Below are 20,155 nucleotides of genomic sequence, written 5' to 3'. Positions count from 1 at the left end.
TCGCAGGGCTCTCCCTCCTTCAAGTAGCAAAATATAGCCCCTCTTCTTTGGGTTTATTTCTAGTTTCTACAATAAACTTTGAATTGTATATGGCATAGCTTCCAAGCCTTTGTATGGTGGGTGGTATTGATTGGACTTGTACTTTGTTATTTTTGTTGATTATTCAAGGATGACATGGCTTTATCTTATGAAACAAATAAGTGAATCATTTTCTATTTTTCAAAAGTTTCATTCTGAAATTCACACTTAATTTGATATTCACATTAAGATCCTATGTTTAGATAATGGTCGAGAATATTTTTATACACCCTTTCAGCAATATTAAGAACAACATGGTATTATTCATCAAACCTCTTGCTCTTACACCCCCCAACAAAATGGAGTAGTTGAACGAAAAAATCGTCATCTCTTAGAAACCGCTCGGTCCCTTTTGCACCATACGAATGTACCCAAACGTTTCTGGAGTGATGCTGTGCTTACATCTTGCTTTCTTATTAATAGAATGCCTATGTCTATCATTGATGGTCAGTCTCCCTTCTCTGTTTTGTTTCCTATGTTATCTCTTTTTCCTCTTACTCCTTGGGTTTTTGGGTATGTGTGTTTTGTTCATAATCTTAGTCCTGAACTAGACAAATTAGATGCACGATCTACGAAGTGTGTCTTTCTTGGCTATTCAAGGACCCAGAAGGGTACAATTGTTACAATCCTAGTTCTCAATGTTGTGTTGTGTGTCCCGACATTACCTTCTTTGAGTCGGTTCCGTTCTTTTCTGGGTCAAATGTCTCTTCCCCTTCTTCTTTCCTTCCACTTCCACTTCCTGTTGGAAATCCTCTTGTTCCAACTACACCTAAGTCTTCACCTCCGGTGCCACTTCCTCCTGCATAACCACATATCATCAAGTGTATACGCATTGACATGCACCAGCCCCTCCAACTTCTTTACTGTCGACGGATCCAAAAGTGACTTTTGCAGCACCATCACCCCTCGTTTCTGACCTTGACCTTCCCATTGCCCTGTAGAAAGATAAACGTAGTTGTACCCTTCATCCTATCTCCAATTATGTTTATGTTTCTCACTTATCTCCTTCCCATCAATAATTTGTTTCGTTGTTATCTTCTATTTCTGTTCCTAAGGATGTCTAGGAAGCCCTTATCTCTTCGGGGTGGCATCAGGCGATGGAAGAAGAACTCTCCGCTCTACCCCGGGTAAGCATACTGTAGGATGTAAGTGGGTATATGAGGTCAAGTATTTGCCTAATGATAGTGTTGAGGGATTGAAAGCTCGGTTGTTTGCTAAGGGTTATTCACAGTTATATGGTATTGACTAAACAGAGGCCTTCTCTCCTGTTTCCAAGATTGGTTATGTTCGTGTTTTGATCTCCCTACCTGGTATACATGATTGACACTTGTTTCAGCTTGATATTAAGAATGTTTTTTTGCATGGTGATTTTCTTGAAGAGGTGTATATGGAGCAACCACCCAAGTTTGTTGCTCAGGGGGAGGATGGTAAGGTGTGTAGGCTAAAAAAAACTATTTATGGACTTAAACAGTCCCCTCATGCATGGTTTGGAAGATTTAGTGAAATCGTAAAGAAGCTTGGCATGAAACAGTGTCAGGTGACCATTCAATATTCAACTATGACTCTGATGCAGGGAAGATTTTGTTAGTAGTTTATGTTGATGATATTGTTATTACCGGCAGTGATAGACCCAAGATTGACAAGTTGAAAGCATTTATGCATGATCATTTTCAAACAAAAGACTTTGGCAATTTGAAATATTTCTTAGGGATAGAAGTGGCAAGGTCCAAGTATGGTATTAATTTGTGTTAGAGGAAATATGTTTTTGATCTATTAGAGGAGACAGGCTTATTGGGTGCCAAACCAGCGAAAACACCGTGGAATTGAATGTCAAGTTGAGCAGCGATGCAAGTGAGGAGTTTGAAGATCCAGGAAGGTATAGAAGGTTGGTGGGCAAGCTAAACTATCTAATTATCACTCTGCCAAATATCTCATTTGCAGTGAGTGTAGTGAGTCAATTTATGCAAAATCCTCGGGTTCCACATTGGGATGCGGTCCTAAGGATTGTAAGATATTTGAAGGGAGTTCCTGATCATGGCTTGCTATATAAGAGTGGTGGAAATATTGAAATAGAGGAATATATAGATGTTGATTGGGTTGGATCTATATCTAGTAGAAGGTCTAGTACAGGTTATTGTACTTTCCTTGGGGGTAACTTGGTGACATGGAAGAGCAAGAAACAGAATGTGGTGGTAAAAAGTAGTGCAGATGCTGAATATAGAGCCATGGCACATACAACTTGTGAACTAGTTTGGCTGTGAAATCTCCTATAGGAGATGGGGTATTCAATTACCACTTCGATGAAGCTATATTGTGACAATCAAACTGCAGTTCACATCTCCTCTAACCTAGTTTTTCATGAAAAAACAAAACATATAGAGGTTGATTGTCACTTTGTGAGAGAAAATGTTCTTAGTGGAATGATAAGTACAACATATGTTAATACAGGGAGTCAATGGGCAAACTTATTCACCAAAGAGTTGAATCAGGCAAGAGTAGATTACATATGTAACAAGTTGGGACTATATAATATATACTCTCCAAGTTAAGGGGGAGTGTTAGTGTCGACTAAATAAGGGTAGAATAATCTTTTGAGTTTTATTAATACGGTGATATATGTTTTAGTTAGTGCTGGTGAGTCCCAACTTAAATAAAGGCATAAAAGACATGTTATTTATTTTAATAAATTATGTACCTAAGAGAGAATTTGAACTATTCTCTTCTCTTGGGTTCAAACAGGTTTCTTCTTGATTTCTCCTTCTCTTCTTCTTTCCCTCTCTCTCTCTTACTTCTTCTCTTTTACATCAAGTTCAGATCTGAAACTGACGAATATAAATCATCGCACTCCATAATCAATCCTCTATACTTGTTTACATTTCCAATCCGAACTCTGATTGGGAAAATCATTTCTTTTTATTCATAATCAATCCATTTCTGCTTAATTTGGTCATGATCATCTTTCAACAAATGCAAAGGCAAAAAATTATAAAGAGTATCAACATCCCTTCTTGATTAATTGGTGGGGTTTCAAAATTCAAATATGCTTCCCAAAATTAATTAAGAAACCAATCAGAGTATAAACTTGTGCAGATGAGATTAAGCTATCACAATAGATGGTAATGGTCCAGGATACCCCCACTCAATTCCACACGCGAGGAGCTGGAATCCACTTCCACTTTATTCACTTAATGGGTTGTATTTCAATATATTGACTCGATCGATGAATGCAACTATCATGATGATGAGAGTCTATTCTCACTCCTTCTATAAAGGACACAAGCCTCCTTCCAAATTTCACAAACAGACGCGTAATTAAGCGAATTGAGTGTCAAGCTGAAAATGAAAATATATATTAAGCTTGAAACAATGCTGATTACGTGTCAATTAGTGGGGGTGGTCGGAAGGAGCAAAATTGAATGTTTAACAAAATGCAAGGATAAATTATAAATCCAATATTAATATGTTTGGTTTGAATCAACCAAGCATGTTGGGTGGGTATTCTGGAGATAACGCATGGTCCTATATATGCATCATTGCAAGCACTATATACTTGTATATATAGTAGCCCACAACAATACTAAACAAAGAAGCCAGCGTGCTTGAATAATGAAAGAATAAACTAAGTAAGGATTAACATCATTAGTTCATCACTTGTATATATATATATATATATATATTCACAACTTCACAAGCAATAACGAGAACCTGTTTTCGCCAGGCCAGTAATTAAAATTAAACTAAAGCGTCTGGTTAGAGCCCCACGATTAACAGGGAATGCAATAACCATTGTAAAGTCTTCACCATTAATGTTTGTCTGCAAGCTTCTAGATTGGGCTTAATTATAGAAAATTAAGCCATGATAGGTGGCAACTTCAGAAGGTCGGTCGGTCCCACTCCCACATTCGTCAGTCATCACAGACTCATGGTGTGTAGACCTCTGGACAACCTTTCCCCACTTTTAAAGTTTTATCCATTAGCACTCCATTAAGGCGTGCACTTTGAAAAGGAAAGAGGAGAGGGAAAGTGGGAAGAGAAACCCCTTTTGTTTTCTGCTATTAATTTTCACTAACATAAGCTCCTTGTCTGCCATTGCCTCCTATATATATATATATATATATATATATATATATATATATACAAGTTCCTCTCCTCTTCAATTTGGTTACTTCTCATGTATACTTGGGCAAGGACGGAGACCTATTGGCTCTAAATAGCAGGTCTCACTCTCTCTCTTTCTCTCTCTCTCTAAATAGCTTTGTAATTAAGATGAATACAAAGCTAGCTAGCATATTTCACTTCATTATAGGATATGCAAGATTTCATCACTATTGGCTATTCCAAATTCTCCTTTATTATTCTTTCTTGTACTGCAAAATCCAAATTCTCCTTTTTTTTTGAATGATAAACAAAGAGTAGGTAGATCAGATTAGGCTGAACCGGCAGGGACTGGATTACTTCTAAGTACTATATATCCTTAAATTCCAGATATAAATCGTTGAATTTAGGTTAAAAACTGGGTGAAAGCACCGCACCAAATCCAATCGTTGGGCTTGGATCAGATTGAATTTGGGTTATTAGCCCAATATTTTTACTTATTTTTTTTAAATCTTTTCTATATTCATGGATACATGAATACATGCATATGTATACATGCATACATACCCAAGTTGTAGAGGGAGCATTTTATAATGATGATAAGCAATTTATTATATCCATGCGGTATAAATCAATGGCAACTTCTTATTAATTATTTTATAAGCCGCTAACATATATAACTGATTTTGTTTTTGTTTTGGGGCCTCAGTTTTCCAGCCACCATGATGTTCCCGACATTATTTTTCATGTTAATGGCTGTCATGGGTGCCACTACTTCTTCATACGCAACAGTTGAAAGACAGATTTACGTCGTTCACATGGACCGCACCAAGATTTCAAGCTTGGATCATTCTCCAGGGGACACCAGGAAATGGCATGAAGCAGTGATGGATACCATCACCGAGTTGTCAGCCCAAGATGATGAGGAGGAGCAAGAAGCAACAGCACCTCAACTCCTTTACGTCTATGAAAACGCCATTACTGGTTTTGCTGCTAACTTGTCCACCAAACAAGTCGAATTGTTGAGAAACGTAGATGGGTTCGTCTCTGCCACTCCAGACGACATGTTTAGTCTCCACACAACCCACTCTCCCAAGTTTCTTGGCCTGCAGAATGGCAAGGGACTCTGGAACGGTTCCAAATTGGCCTCTGCAGACATCGTAATCGGTGTTGTCGATACCGGAATCTGGCCTGAGCATCCAAGCTTTAGTCAAGATGCCAGCATGCCCCCGGTGCCTTCTCGCTGGAAAGGCGCTTGCGAGAAAGGAACCAAATTCTTGCCTTCAAATTGCAACAAGAAGCTCATCGGCGCCAGAGCCTTCTTCAAGGGATATGAGGCTGTAGCTGGTCGGGTCAATGAGACAGTCGATTATCGATCGGCTCGGGACTCACAAGGGCACGGTACACACACCGCATCAACTGCAGCTGGAGCTTTTGTTGATGATGCTAGCCTGTTTGGCATGGCCAAAGGCTCGGCATCAGGAATGATGTACTCTGCCCGAATTGCAGCCTATAAGGTTTGCTGGTTAACAGGTTGTGTCGGCTCTGATATATTAGCTGCCGTAGACCAAGCTGTTGCTGATGGGGTCGATGTGTTGTCTCTCTCCATGGGAAGTTTCTCTCGACCTTATTACAGTGATATCATTGCTATAGCTTCATTTGGGGCCGTTCAGCATGGAATCTTCGTCTCATGCTCGGCCGGAAATTCTGGTCCTTCTGAATCTACGGTCGCAAATGTTGCACCGTGGATTATGACTGTCGCTGCCAGCTACCTCGACCGAAGCTTCCCCACCACAGTAAAGCTCGGTAACGGGTTAGCTTTCAAGGGTGCATCTCTTTACTCTGGAAAGCCAACTTCAATGCTACCCCTCGTTTATGGGGACAGCTCAGGTAGCAAGGGCGTCGAGTACTGTATTGATGGCTCCCTCTCTCCAGATATTGTCCGAGGCAAAATTGTTGTCTGTGAGAGAAGGTTGGGCAGTCGAACCGGGAAAGGAGAACAGGTTAAGTTGGCAGGAGGTGCTGGGATGCTGTTAGTAAACGCAGAAGACCAAGGCGAAGAGCTTTTTGCCGACCCACACCTCTTACCTGCGACTTCCTTAGGAGCCAAAGCTGCAAAAGCCATTAAAGACTACGTGAGCTCGGACAAGAAACCAACAGCTTCTATTGACTTTGAGGGTACGGTTTATGGCTATCCTGCACCAGTGACGGCGGCATTCTCATCAAGGGGACCCAACCCAATCGCACCCGATGTGATCAAGCCAGACGTTACGGCACCAGGGATGAATATATTGGCTGCCTGGCCTCCTACCGTGAGCCCGACTCGACTTAAGAGTGATAAAAGAAGTGTTGAGTTCAACATAATCTCAGGGACATCCATGTCATGTCCACATGTGAGTGGCCTGGCTGCCCTCCTTAAATCTGTACACAGAGACTGGTCTCCTTCAGCGATCAAATCAGCTCTAATGACAACAGCTTATATGCTAAACAACAAATTTACTCCAATCAAAGATGCTGCTGCTGGTGGTGGTTCTTCTTCCTCTTCAGATTTAGCAACACCTTTTGCATTTGGATCAGGACATGTCAACCCCGAGAGAGCATCCGATCCGGGGCTAATTTATGATATCGGCACTGAGGACTACCTGAACTACCTGTGCAGTCTGAACTACACCTCATCTCAAATGGCTCTCGTAGCTCGGCGGAGTTTCACTTGTCCTCTTCAGCCAGGCGACTTGAACTACCCATCATTCGCTCTGCTTTTTGACAATGGTGCCCAGAACATTACGTTGACATACAAGAGAACGGTGACTAACGTTGGGGCCCCGAGAGCTAGATATGTAGTGGTAGTGAAGGAACCAGAAGGAGTGTCAGTAAGGGTTGAGCCTAAGGTCTTAAAATTCAACAAGTTAGGCCAAAAGCTGAGCTACAAGGTGACATTTGTAGCAGCAGTTGGACGAAAGACCACTTCGAACGCCTATTCTTTCGGATCCCTGGTCTGGTTATTTGATAAATATGCAGTGACAAGTCCCATTGCAGTGACTTGGCAGTAGTAGGTAATGATCAAGGCTTAAACTAGGGACCCTAGCTTGAAAGGGCAGGAAGCATTGTTCCTTAAGGGGAATTAAACCCATAATAAAGAGTACTGAAAGTGTGAAACATTTAGAAATTAATCAAGTAGAAGGCCATTACTTCGATGAAAGTTGGAGTGAACTCAAAGAGTTGGCTAGTTGTAGTTATGAACACCAAATTTATAAAGCAAGAGAAATAGTTAGAACAAAACCGGTTTCTGAACTCTAAAATCACTGTAAAGCTTTCACAGATCGATATTTCCTGTTGGATATTATAATTTAAAGTTTAAGATAGTTGACTTGAATTTACCGGAGAGATGAAAGAGATCTAACCAGAATACGCTCACTAGGTCGTAGTTTAAATCGTTAACCCAGCAATTAGCCCATGATCAAATTGTAAAAACTGTCGTTGAAGCGGGAGCGGGACCCGGACCCAGAGCAGAAAGGTTATTATTGGGCCACAAGAATTGAAGTACCTTATATACTAAAATGAACGCATGCTGTCACTTTTTGTAAGAGAGCAAGAGAACATGTCTCTCTTCATGCATGCGGGTATAATTGGCTTCAGACTCCAAATAAAGAAATCTTTACTTAACAATTACCTCTTCTCAATTTTTTGACATAGTTGCAAGTATATTTCTTTTATTAGAATCCTCTAAAAAGAGACATAAAAATATTTAAAATACCCATCCAGGTGTTTTTGATTAAAATGTTTGTTTATTCAAATTTTCTCTTGGTATGAATCTCTAACCAAAAACCTTCCAATCTCTTTTTTGAAATTGAGTTATTTTTTAAATTTTCCCTTTATATCAATTACTTAAAGGTAAAGTTGCATCTTTAAATTCTCTGTTTTTTTTTATTGTTTATGAACTTTGTATTGTTTTTTGGGGTTTTAATCGTTAAGCCTACCCCTAGGGTGGAGCTAAGATTTCTAGGATGGACTAAATCCTGACTGTGGATTGATGCCAAATCCACGGGCGGGATGCGGTTTATAGGGGGGGGTTACTAGTAGAGTATGAGGTGGCTGTAATTTCAGATTTCTGAGGGGGAGTACAATTCACTTATCCCTTGTTTTTTCTGTAAAAACCAGCCTCAATAGTAATTGTATGGGTATTTGGGATATTTTTGTACCTCTTGTTAGAAGATTTTAACAAAGGGAATCTACTTGCAACTGTGTCAGAATGTTAAGGAGAGGTAATTACAATTACCAAACTTAAGGGGAGGTTCCAACAACTACAGTTGGTTGGTAAGATCTCTTGTTGGTTGTGGTGAGACTTGGGATCGAATCCCACCTACACCTCGATTGGGGTTATGAATTGGGGGATAGACTACCCCCGTTGTTGTGTCACTTCAAATGATATAAAAAAACAATATTCAAGGGTAAAGTGGGTTTGCTGGACTCTTTGGGTTTATAATTACTACAGCCAGTCAGCCATGGCAGTTGCACATGAGCTGCTATTGGGACTTCAATCTTGAATGGATGCATTGGATAAGCTTGCAGCCGGAATCCATGCCACCAGATTAAATTTTACTATCTAAATCTATCCATCCATTATCACAAACAGCAGAGTTCTGTTTTCTCTACTAACCCCAAGTCTTTGCATGAAGCCAAAGTATATTACTATATGATGAATCAAGGAAGTTTTAATTTGGTTGTCCATATAGATGAAATGTCGGACATAAAAATTAAATTCAAATACCATTTGTATACCATGCCATCATAATTTATATATATGATTGACCCCAATCAATGATGCATATTATTTTATATTCTCAATTAATTAATAAATTAAATTAATTAAATAAGGTTAACAGAAACATATGCGTTGCGTTCAAAAAAAAAATCATGTTGTTATATACTGTAAAATAAATAAAAATAAAGTTCTGAAAAGCACTCTTTTCTTCCACACGCCTCTGAGATAGTCATCAGATCTTCTGTCCCACCGTAACGCACTCTTTTCTTCCATTCTATAATTGGGTGACGGAGGAAGCTCTCTACTTTAATGAGCATTTGGTAACGTTATTCTTCTATTAATCAATTTACCATCGCTAGATAAGTTAAATTATCTTTGACTTTTCATCTATAAAATAGTTTTAATAAGGCCATAACTGCTTATTCGAATAAGCATTTATTTACATTTGATATTTAATTTTTTTAAGTGTTTATCTTTTAAAATAAGTACTTATTTTATATCAGGCATTTGGTAGCTTTTTTCTCTAATAATCACTTAAATAAGCATTTGTGACTATTTTATCTTTCATTTTTTTTTTTAAATTTCAAAATATACCATTTGAAAGCACTTTTATTAAATTACTTTTATAAAAACACTTTTATGAAAGTATTTTTATAAACACTTTTATGAAAGTACTTTTATGAAAGCATTTTTATAAAAGTACCCTTATGAAAGTACTTTGTGAAAGTACTTTTATGAAAGCACTTTTACGAAAGTACTTTTATAAAGTGCTTTTATAAAAGCACTTTCATAAAAGTGCTTTCATAAAAATAATTTCATAAAAGTGCTTTCATAAAAGTAATTTCATAAATATGCTTTCATAAAAGTACTTTCTTAAAAGTGCTTTCGTAAAAGTACTTTAAAACTGATTTCATAAAAGTACTTTTATAAAATTCAACTAGGGATAATATTATAAGTGGTATTTTAAAATTCAACTAGGGACAATTTTGGAAGAAAAAAATTGAATAAGTGCTTACTATATAAGCACTTAAAGAAAAGCTGGAATTTGGGCTTAAAAAATAAGCCCTTATTTTTAAAATAAGCAATTATTTGGGTTTATTTCCCAAATACCAATAAGTGCTTAATAGCCCAAATAAGCACTTATTTTTAAGCACTCCCTAACATGGCCTAAGTAAAATACATTGATTTAAGGTGGAGTTTAGTTCACATTAGGTTTCTAGTCATTTAGGTGTTGTTCATTTTCTCAATTTTTTTTATAAAGGTGTTCACTTTCTCTTAAAAAACCTCTTATTTGTAAACTGTAATTAAGGGCCCATTTGGTTTGCATTTGGAATTGGAAACGTAATCCTCCGAAATTGGAATTGGAATGGTCCATTCCCATAGTCTGTTTGGTTCAGACAGGAATGAGAATTAGAATCAGCAGGAATGGGATTTCATTCCCAAGGGAAGGGCAGGAAATGGCCATTCCCTCAAATGGGGGAATATTCTAGTAGGAATGGGAATGGGATTCCAATTCTGCCCAACCAAATAGTTGGAATTGGAATAGCCGATTCTGATTCCAGACCCCTATTCCCGCGAACCAAACAGGGCCTAAAGGATGGTAATTTCTACCCTACCCAGTGGGGTATTCTCCCTTACCCACCTCAATGAGGCATGTTTTATTTTTTGCCTGAAAAACGGATTTTGGAATGGGTATAGGTTTTGGGATTGGGAAAATTCCCGATAGGTACCTTGTACTTTAGGCTGAGTGCCAATTTAGTACCCAAACTTTTGAAATGCGACAATTTAGTACCTACCGTTGATGGGCTGTCAATTATTTATATCACATGACCTCATGTGCCATTTAATATTTTTTAAAATGTCAAAATTACCCTTAAAATAAAAACATTGTTCATTATCTTCTCTCACGAAAATAAAACAGATCTCAAGCTCTCAACAGTCCAGGCAAAAATTGAAGAGTCTACTTGTGCTTGTTGCTCGCTATCCTCCGCCCAAACTGTAAACCGCTAGCATGGAATGAAGAAACGATGACCATCAGAGACAGACGTTAAGGTTCTGAATTGGAAGCACGTCAAGGAAGTGGTCGACAGAGATCTCAATGCAAGAGAAGGTGGTGCCTTTCTACACAGATGATGAAGGCTCGAAGAACAAAAGGTGACCTTTGGTGCAGTGGCCATTGTCTATTAGACTCCCACCTCTATATTGCAACTCAACAAATTCTTCCCTTCCCTGTTATAGATTTTGGATGGATATCTTATTTGCTGGCATCGACTCCATTATCATCACAATAAATGCCGACTTCTGAGTCAGCAAAGGGAAATAGTTCTGGTGGGTCATCTGGATTTTGCTTGAGGTTGAATGAGCTAAAACGCAGATTGTATGACAATACGGTACGCCATCAGTATGATTTCTGGGCTGTGATTGACTGTACAAATTGATAAGTATACCTGCAGTAAAATAATGTGAACATACTGGGAGTAAGTGGTTGCACATGATGTCAAGAGTAGCCATGATTGATTGACTCAATAAAGTTGTAACATGTCCCCTTTCTCGTTTCACTCGTTTCCTTGTATTCTCTAATTTTCAAGGACATCTTTGTATCACCAATTTCATAATAGAAGCTCGATGCCTGCAACAACATCGTAGGTTTGTCTGGGCCGAGCTCCAGCAAAGCTATTGCAGCTCTTCTTCCTACCTTCTCATTTCGATGTACTATACAACTACGCAACAGGGAGCTCCACCTTACTGAATCGCCCTTAACTGGTGAGCATTTTAGCAACACTTCTGCTTCCTCTAACAAGCCTGCTCGCCCCAGAAGATCAATCATGCATGAATAGTGCCTCCTATCTGGGTAGACGACATGGATTGTTTCCATTTATTCAAATATTAATTGCCCTTCTCTCACCAAACCTGAGTGACTACAACCCATTAACACAAACAAGAATGTTACAACTTCTGGCTTTAGACCCTCCTAGATCATGGTCTCAAGCATCTTGAGGCCCTCTCTACCCATTCTATGTCGAGCACAATCATATATCAAATAGCAGAAAGTAACACCATTTGGATCAACCCCAACATCTGATTTCATCTTCAAGTAGAATCCTAGCACCTCATATGATCGACCCAATTGATAGAACCACGAAGAACCAAATTCCACGTTGCTAAACTTCTACCAGGCAATTCATCGAACAACTGCATAGCAGGGTTAAGATATGAAGCTTGCGGATACAGATCAATCAGTGCAGACCCAACAAACAAGTTTGCGTTGAACCCAAGCAAAACCACTCTGCAATGAACTTGAAGGCCTTCTCGGTAGACCCAGCATCACCGCAAATACCCAAAATTGAAGAACATGTGGACAGGCTTTCTTTAATGCCTCGAGAAACCATTTCTTTGAAGAGATCAAGGGCCAGCTCTGGAAACCCATGGCGAGCATGACCAGCTATTACCAAGTTACAGGAGACGATGTCACGGACAGGCATTGCTTCAAACATCTCAATAGTTGAATCAAGATGGCCACATTTGATCAATTTATTGATCGTTCGGTTGTAGGAGAACACACCCGCCTAATAACTTCCATCCAACTCCAATAAAGCAGAAGAGAAAGAAGCTCGGGTTGTTGTTTTTGGTATAACAACGGCAACAATCAATCGGACAAAGCTTAATAGACTTCTTGTTTGCAATCGCATTGCTTGCAACTGCAAGAGCCTTTGGTTTTGATTTTAGCGGATAGTTTGATAAAGAAAATTAGATTATATTTTAAGGGTATTTTTGTCTTTTCACATGCCATTTAATGACTGATTAACGATGGGTACTAGATTGTCGCGTTTTGAAAGTTTAGGTACTAGATTGTCGCATTTTAAAGTTTGGGTACTAAATTGGCACTCGGCCTAAAGTACATGGTACCTATTGGGAATTTTTTACAACTCGTATGATAAGGATAGGGTGCAGTACCACATATTGTTGGAAGGCATGTGAACTTATGTATTAGGTGTGTAATTTAATAATATTTTTGAATATTAGGTAAATGATAATTGATATTTTATATGTTTTCTACGTGTTTTAATCAAATCATTAGAAATTTTGATATTTGTTCATGTTATTGTAATTGTTTATTAATTATATTTAACATGAAATAATAGGAGATTAGCTTTGAGTTCTAGACCCTATCCACCAACCCGACCCATCCCACCCTTAAATGCAATGAGGGTTTTGCATTTTCATGTGCAACAAGAGAATTTGGATTTTGAAATTCCAACCTGTTACAGGTTTTGGGGAAGGTACCGGTTGGGAGTCTAAGGAGGCAGGTTGGGTGTAGAATTTACAAAACCCTCCTCGAACCCAACCCTAACTGCAATTCATGCTTAAAAGTTTTAGCAGTAAGAGCATTTGGCTACTAACTAAAAGCAATAAAACTGATTTTACAGATGTGCCATCACTCTCCAAAGTTTACCATTGACTAGTCCATTTGCCTTTCTATCATTTACGTCTATACCCATATTCATAATAATAATAATAATAATAATGAAGATGATGATGATGATGATGATGATGATGATGATAATTTTTAATTATCATTTAGATATTTATTAAATACTTGATTATTCAATTATTTTTAATAATTATTTATTCATAAAAATTATTTAATTTTTAATTAATTAATCGTTAAATAAATTAACAATAACCTATATATTAATGATTATTAATGGTTAGTTGATTGTTCATAATTATTATAATATTTTATAATACATTATATGATATGATATGATATTAATATTATGTTATATTTCTATTCAATATAAGAATATAACTTATTATGTATGAGAAACCAAACACCTTTACCTTTTCTTTGTTTTTTTTGGGTGAATTGCTGGAACCTCCCCTGAATTTTGGTAATTGAGATCACTTCCCCTAAACTTTTGGACATAGTAATAAGTATACCCCCTTTTGTTAGAATCCTCTAAAAAGAAGCATGAAAATGTCCAAAATACCCATACAGTTACTTTTGACCAAGATATTTATTTTCCTAATTTTCTCTTCATATGAATTGTTAGCCCAAACCCTTCCAATCTCTTTTCTGAAATTGATTTGTATTCCAAATTTGCCCTTCATACAATTACTCAAAGGTAAAATGCAACTTTAAGTTCTCTTTTTTTTTGTTGTTTATAAAATTTGTATTGATTTTTCTATAGAAACCAGCCTCAATAGTAATTGCATGAGCCGAATGCCCCCTAAAGACCTACTTGCTTTAAGAGTTAGGGTAAATTGCTAAAACCACCCCTGAAGTTTTTGACCATTATTGAAACCTCCCCTTAAGTTTAGTAATTGCAATCACCTCCCCTAAACTTTCAGATATAGTTGTAAATAGATCCCTTCCGTTAGAATCCTTTAACAAGTGCTACAAAAATGTCCAAAATACATATAAAATTACTATTGAGACTGGTTTCTAAAAAAACAATACAAACTTTGTGAACAAAAATAAAACTGAATTTAAAGTTGCAGCTTTTGAAGGGATGAGAGATCCATCATATGGATGGCCGAACCCTACAGGAAGGTTGGGGGAAATTTCAAAAATTTCTCTCTGTATCCTATGAGGGAATCGCATTCCCTATTTTAGAAAACTGCATTTTCAATGATAAATCTTGAAACCAAATCAGACCAGATCTGAAACCAAAAGGGAGTAGAGGGATATACCTGATACGAAGTAATAATAAACCCCCAATGAAGGTGTTCACGCCCAAGGAGAAGACCAAAGACTACTTCCACCGAAGATGACACGGTGTGAGGTGAAGAAGAATCAACAGGATGGTTCTTCAACAAGAATGTAATGGAGGACTGGTGAGCACGACTTCAAACTGTCTTTAGGCAATATCAAGAATTGTTCTTGATCACTCCCACTAGTGGAGATCGAACTGGGTAGGGCGGCAAGAGCAGAAGACAGAAGCAGTCGAACTGTATATTGTCTTCTCTCTTAATTCAGCAGACTATCTGTGATTTCTATTGTTTTTGTTGTATCTCTGTAGGTTCGCCCTGCTCTCCTATTTATAGCCTTAAAGAGAGGTTCTCCTAATCCTATTAGGAGTTTCCTAATCCAAATCTTATATTTGGATCTGGACTCTCTTTAAGAGATAAGGATAATCCCTTATCTTATTTGCAGATTAAGATCAACCTTCTTAATCAAATTAAGAGTTTCCTGATCCAATTCTTTATTTGGATCTGGACTCTTTAAGTGGATAGGGATAATCCCTTATCCTATATGCTGATCCAAATCCCAAAAGCGCCATCTTTTAATTAATCTTATTAAACATGTTCGAATTGGGCTTTCAGGCCCATTTAGTCTATGTTCTCACTAGCCATCTTAATCTGCTACCCGGTTGGCTATCCTTGTAAGGCATGGGACCCAAACATTGATCTACACATCAGCTACATGGGTTTAGCCCAGCCTTTGTTACAAGGCCTAACCGAATTCACTGTAGGAGACAATGAACCCCTGAGTCCATCACCATGGGCTCTTAATGGGCCCAACATTTACACTAAATGGTCTTTAGGTCAAGCGACTTTATAAAAACCCAAGGACTGTGAGCAGATGCAAGATTAGCTCATCAGGTATTACCCTCAATGGTTTTACACTTAACCTCTCAGCCCATAATGATCAAACACTGCCCGACAAGAGAGGACCTCTCCCTTAGCTGCAAGGTACAGTGTTGCACTCTCTACTCACATGGATCCCGGGAATTAAAACATTTTTGCAAACATTTTGAAACCATAATATATATATATGTATATCTCTATATAAATATATTTTGCAAAACAAATTTCAACGGTTGAAATCGACTGCCGGCAATTTTGGTTTCCATCAGAGAAAGTGCATCCCCAATCATTCACTTTGTTTGACAAAGGGATTGATCATGTCACTATGATCACCCACTCAAATGAATTCTTGGACTATCCCAACATACCTAGGTTTTGACCTCCTCTAAGGATCTCACTGATTGGCATATCAAAGACAGCCCAATCCGATACCTAGTGCAGTACCATAATCGAGTGTAGGGGTCAGGTGTAACATTTCAGTTTTGCCCATCTATCTCCAAGGTCCAGGGCAATACTGAAATTTTGGTCCGGTTCAAGGTTTCAAGAAAACCTACACTGCATGTACCTCAAGTCTCACCCTGGCAGCTGAGACAAGCCACCCCAACCAATTTGGCGGCACATCAGTGTCAGCCTTAGCAGGATAAATCTCCCTAGATCTATCCAATGGCTGTGAAGTTTCTAAACTAACACGAGTCTCATATGTATCAAGTTTAAGGGTATTACACAGAAACACACCATAATAACATGAATCAAATATGTACTTTATTCATTTACATTAAATGTCATAATGTACATCATTCTGATTGGAGCTAAGGGCATACACTGTCTAACAACTTTACCTTTAAGGCTCAGTTTGGATGGAGTACAAATACAAATACATACAAAATAATACAAAATACAAGATTTTGCACTCTACATATTTGTATTTGTATTCCTTCCAAACTGAGCCTAAGTGATTGATATCAAGGGAAAATTTGGATAGAAAATAAATCAATTTCAAAAAAGATATTGAAAAGGTTTGAGGTAGTGATTCATTTGAAGGAAAATTTTGGAAAATAAACATTTTTGTCAAAAGTAATTGCATGGATAGTTTAGACATTTTAATGCTTATTTTTAGAAGATTATACCAAAATTGTCTATTTGCAAATATACTAGAAAGTTCAGGGAAAGTGATTGCAATTATCAAATTTTAGGGGGAGGTTTCAGTAATTTACACTAAGACTATATTTTGTTTGAAGGAAAAAGTAGGGAAAGCAAGCTTCAAACCAAACACAGCCTAAGAGTTATGACTGAGGATAAATTATGCAAGACATTATTGATGATTTAACAAAAGCAACGAAACACCACCACCGTGATCTATGAATTGACTCCAAATCCGCTACAAACAAGACACTTAGGAGTTATGTAAACCAATCATGACTCAACATGTAATCCTGTTCTACACACTTTGTTCGTAACAGATGCCTACAGCCTACCCGTTTGGGAGGGTCAGTCTAGCATATGCCTACAGTACCCGTTTGGGAGGGCTGAAGCATAATGGCCCTACAGAACTGTCTATTTATAGAGCCCAGCTGTCTAGGGCTGTTCACTTCAGTTGCTTTTGTGATCACTTCAAAAGCAGCAGAACTAGCTTAACTGAATCCTTAGCTCAGCCCTTCCAACGAGCTGTAGCATGTAGTCGATCAGTAAGAAAGGGATGTTACCATTAAAATCTTGTATTTGAAGGAAACAGAGGTACACAGTATACCCAAACAAAATATGCATGATGGAAGCTTCCCAGTCGCAGTGGTCAATGGGACATCTGTCCTAATTCACAATATTTTTCTTTGTTCCTTTCTACACTTCCAAGTAGAGATGCAATTGAATCAAGCTCTAATCCAATAGTCCAATTAGGCTCAATTCGAGTTCAATTCTAATCGATATTGCAGGATAAGTTTGTGAGCCTATCTCGATTATATATGTATAAGGTTCAAAAGTTCATCACGTATAAGTGGGTCATTGATACATTAAATAAGAAGGGTTGAGGAATTTGGCCTTCAAGGGGTAGACGAGCTTAAGACCTAGTCCTTTGACTATTTTTTATGAAAAATAGGTCAAAGGAGTATTGATACACCCCTTGCACCATATTCGGGTGTATTGATACTTTTAACCTTGATTTTGTAATATATATTATGAAAAATATTTTTTATTATTGTTAAATAATTACTATTTAACTATTATATTATCGGTTAAACCATTTGACCCAAACCACTAACCCATGACCCAAAAAAATATCTTTGATTTTTAGGTTGACATTAAATTTTGTATTACGCTTCCATTATTAATAAAACTATATCTTATGTATAATATTTATTTTTTTGATTCTTTGTATTTTCTATTTTTAAAAATTTTATTATTTGACTATGACATCATTTCATTTCTAACTTGGTTTTAATTTTGGCATTCCATTTTCATCATTTACAAAATTACTTCTTACATTTCATACATATTTTTGTTCAGTATAATGAATATACAATATTAATGACATGCCCAATTCTTTTTATTTTTTTTATTTTTTATTATTTAATTATTGCATTATTTATTAATGGATTTGACCCCAAATGGTTGAGTTGCTTACCCACCACCAATAGGGAAGAAAATGGTTTTGTTTTCAAATTATTTTTCAAAATATTATTTTTATATTATTAAAATTAATGCTGTGGATTTAATTAGTAGAATTTAATGATGAGAAAAATATATCTTAAATATAGGATTTAATAAGAGAATATACCTTAGATATAAGATTTAATGAGAGCTAATAGGAAAATAGTTTTACTTACAATTGGTTTTAAATTTTACATTTCATTTCCATCATTAATAAAACATTTTTTATTTATAATCAATGTTTTCAACTTGTTGTTGACCAACCCGATTGAACCATTCAAACTATCACTCAACCTTGATTTTAGGTTTGGTTCTGTTGAAACTCCCCCTTTTGGTTAAAAACCGTCTAACTTGGGTGGTTCAACCATAGACCTATTTGACCTAGTAACCAAGTTGCAGGTTGTGCACTTAATTATGTGCAAACTTTTGGAAGCCATAACTTTGCACTCCGACGTGTGATTGGGGTTATCTTTTTTTTTTTTACTTTGAATAACTTTTCAAGATCTATACGTCACAAGGGCATTATGCACCTTGCCTTGCTATTTTTTGTGAAAAAAACCTTTTTTTGCACCAAATTACAATTTCTAATATTTTTTATAAATAAAAAATTTTAAATGGAATTAAAAAACATAAATAAATGTAACATAATACATATATTATATATAACATATGTAAAATATAATTATAAAATATATGTAAAACATAACTATGATATATGTAAAACATAATTATATTATTTTTTGATAAAATATGTATTTTTACACACACACAGTGTTGACACAGAGTAGTTTGACTCGTTTGACCTTGATAGCCAAACTGGTGACCTGTGACCCAAAGGCAAAAACGGGTTGGCCTCCAAGTCGGTTTTTAAAAATTGTTTATCATACTTATTATTGTTTAATATGTCAAATTCGTGATTTTAAAAATGTTCCCATTTTTTTTAATTTCTACATTTTTTCATTTTATATATTTTTAAATTTTATTATTTAATTATGGCAACATGGATTGGCCCATTTGACCCAAATGGTTTAATTTCTTACCACCACCTAGATGAAAACACTATTTTTTCCAAGTAGATCTTAAAAGTATAAGTTTTTATGTTATTGGAATTGTTAATTTATTATGTATGTATTTAATTATAGAATTTAATGATGAGAATAAACAAAGAAGCATTAAATATATGATTCAACGAAGGTGAATGCAAATTAATACCTTAAATGTTGGATTTAATGAGAGATAATTGAATGCATTGAATATCTTAAAATTAACTATTTTCAACTCATTTAATATCAATAACTAATTACTCTATTTGCCCTCATTTTTTATCAATAAATTTAAATATAGAGGGGTAAGTTTTGTCATCACAAAATTCCAGAAATATTCTTGAGGCTATTCACACTTTTTAAAGTAGCATAAGTGTGTGTGTGTGTATATATATATATATATATATATATATATATATATATATATATATATATATAATACAAAGGCATGTCTGCACATATAAATGCTTTATAAAAAAACTAGTGGAAACCCATGCGATGCACAAGTTTTGTTAAGCGGAAGCTAAACAATATAAATACATAAGAGTATACAATTGTTTTATATTTTAACTTTTTTAAATAATTAACAATTATGTATATTTTATATACTACTTTTAATAATTTTTTACAATACAAAAAAAATAATAATTAATTTTAGCTATGATGGTTCTTCAAACTGATGAAACCGACCAACCCGACCCAACTTGACTTGATTTGGTCGATTTTCTAGTATTTTCCGGTCAGCTTTAGTTCAACAATTTCCCAACCCGGCCAAGTCAGGTCAGTGTTGGTTTGGCCATTTATAAACCGACCAAAATTGAACCGACCTAACCATAGATATAAATATTTTATATTTTAAATATAATTTTTAATATGGGAAGTGAGAAAATTCCCTTATTTCTTAATCCAAAATATGTTATATTATAAATTTAAATGATTTATT

The 20,155-nt window shown here is 36.3% G+C and overlaps 1 protein-coding gene and 1 pseudogene across 1 annotated transcript; one reads left to right on the top strand and one right to left on the bottom strand.

Moving 5' to 3' along the window:
- Nucleotides 1-4,218: 4,218 nt before the first annotated feature.
- SBTI1.1 (subtilase family protein) lies at nt 4,219-7,372 on the top strand. Its single transcript, XM_010257279.3, has 2 exons — nt 4,219-4,295; nt 4,883-7,372. The coding sequence occupies exon 2, from the start codon at nt 4,896-4,898 to the stop codon at nt 7,221-7,223; it is 2,328 nt and encodes a 775-aa protein (XP_010255581.1). The 5' UTR covers nt 4,219-4,295; nt 4,883-4,895; the 3' UTR covers nt 7,224-7,372.
- Nucleotides 7,373-11,432: 4,060 nt separating this feature from the next.
- LOC148804278 (putative pentatricopeptide repeat-containing protein At3g11460, mitochondrial) lies at nt 11,433-13,434 on the bottom strand (annotated as a pseudogene).
- Between the last annotated feature and the right edge of the window lie 6,721 nt (nt 13,435-20,155).

Source organism: Nelumbo nucifera, chromosome 1, assembly GCF_055504915.1.
Source record: "Nelumbo nucifera cultivar China Antique chromosome 1, China Antique-T2T, whole genome shotgun sequence".
Classification (NCBI taxonomy): Eukaryota; Viridiplantae; Streptophyta; class Magnoliopsida; order Proteales; family Nelumbonaceae; genus Nelumbo; species Nelumbo nucifera.
The sequence above is the reverse complement of the archived record's forward strand: the minus strand, read 5'-3'. Positions and strand labels throughout refer to the sequence as shown.

Excerpts from the sequence above, each read along its gene's own strand:
- SBTI1.1 (XM_010257279.3), top strand. The coding sequence starts at position 4,896 with ATGATGTTCCCGACATTATTTTTCATGTTAATGGCTGTCATGGGTGCC.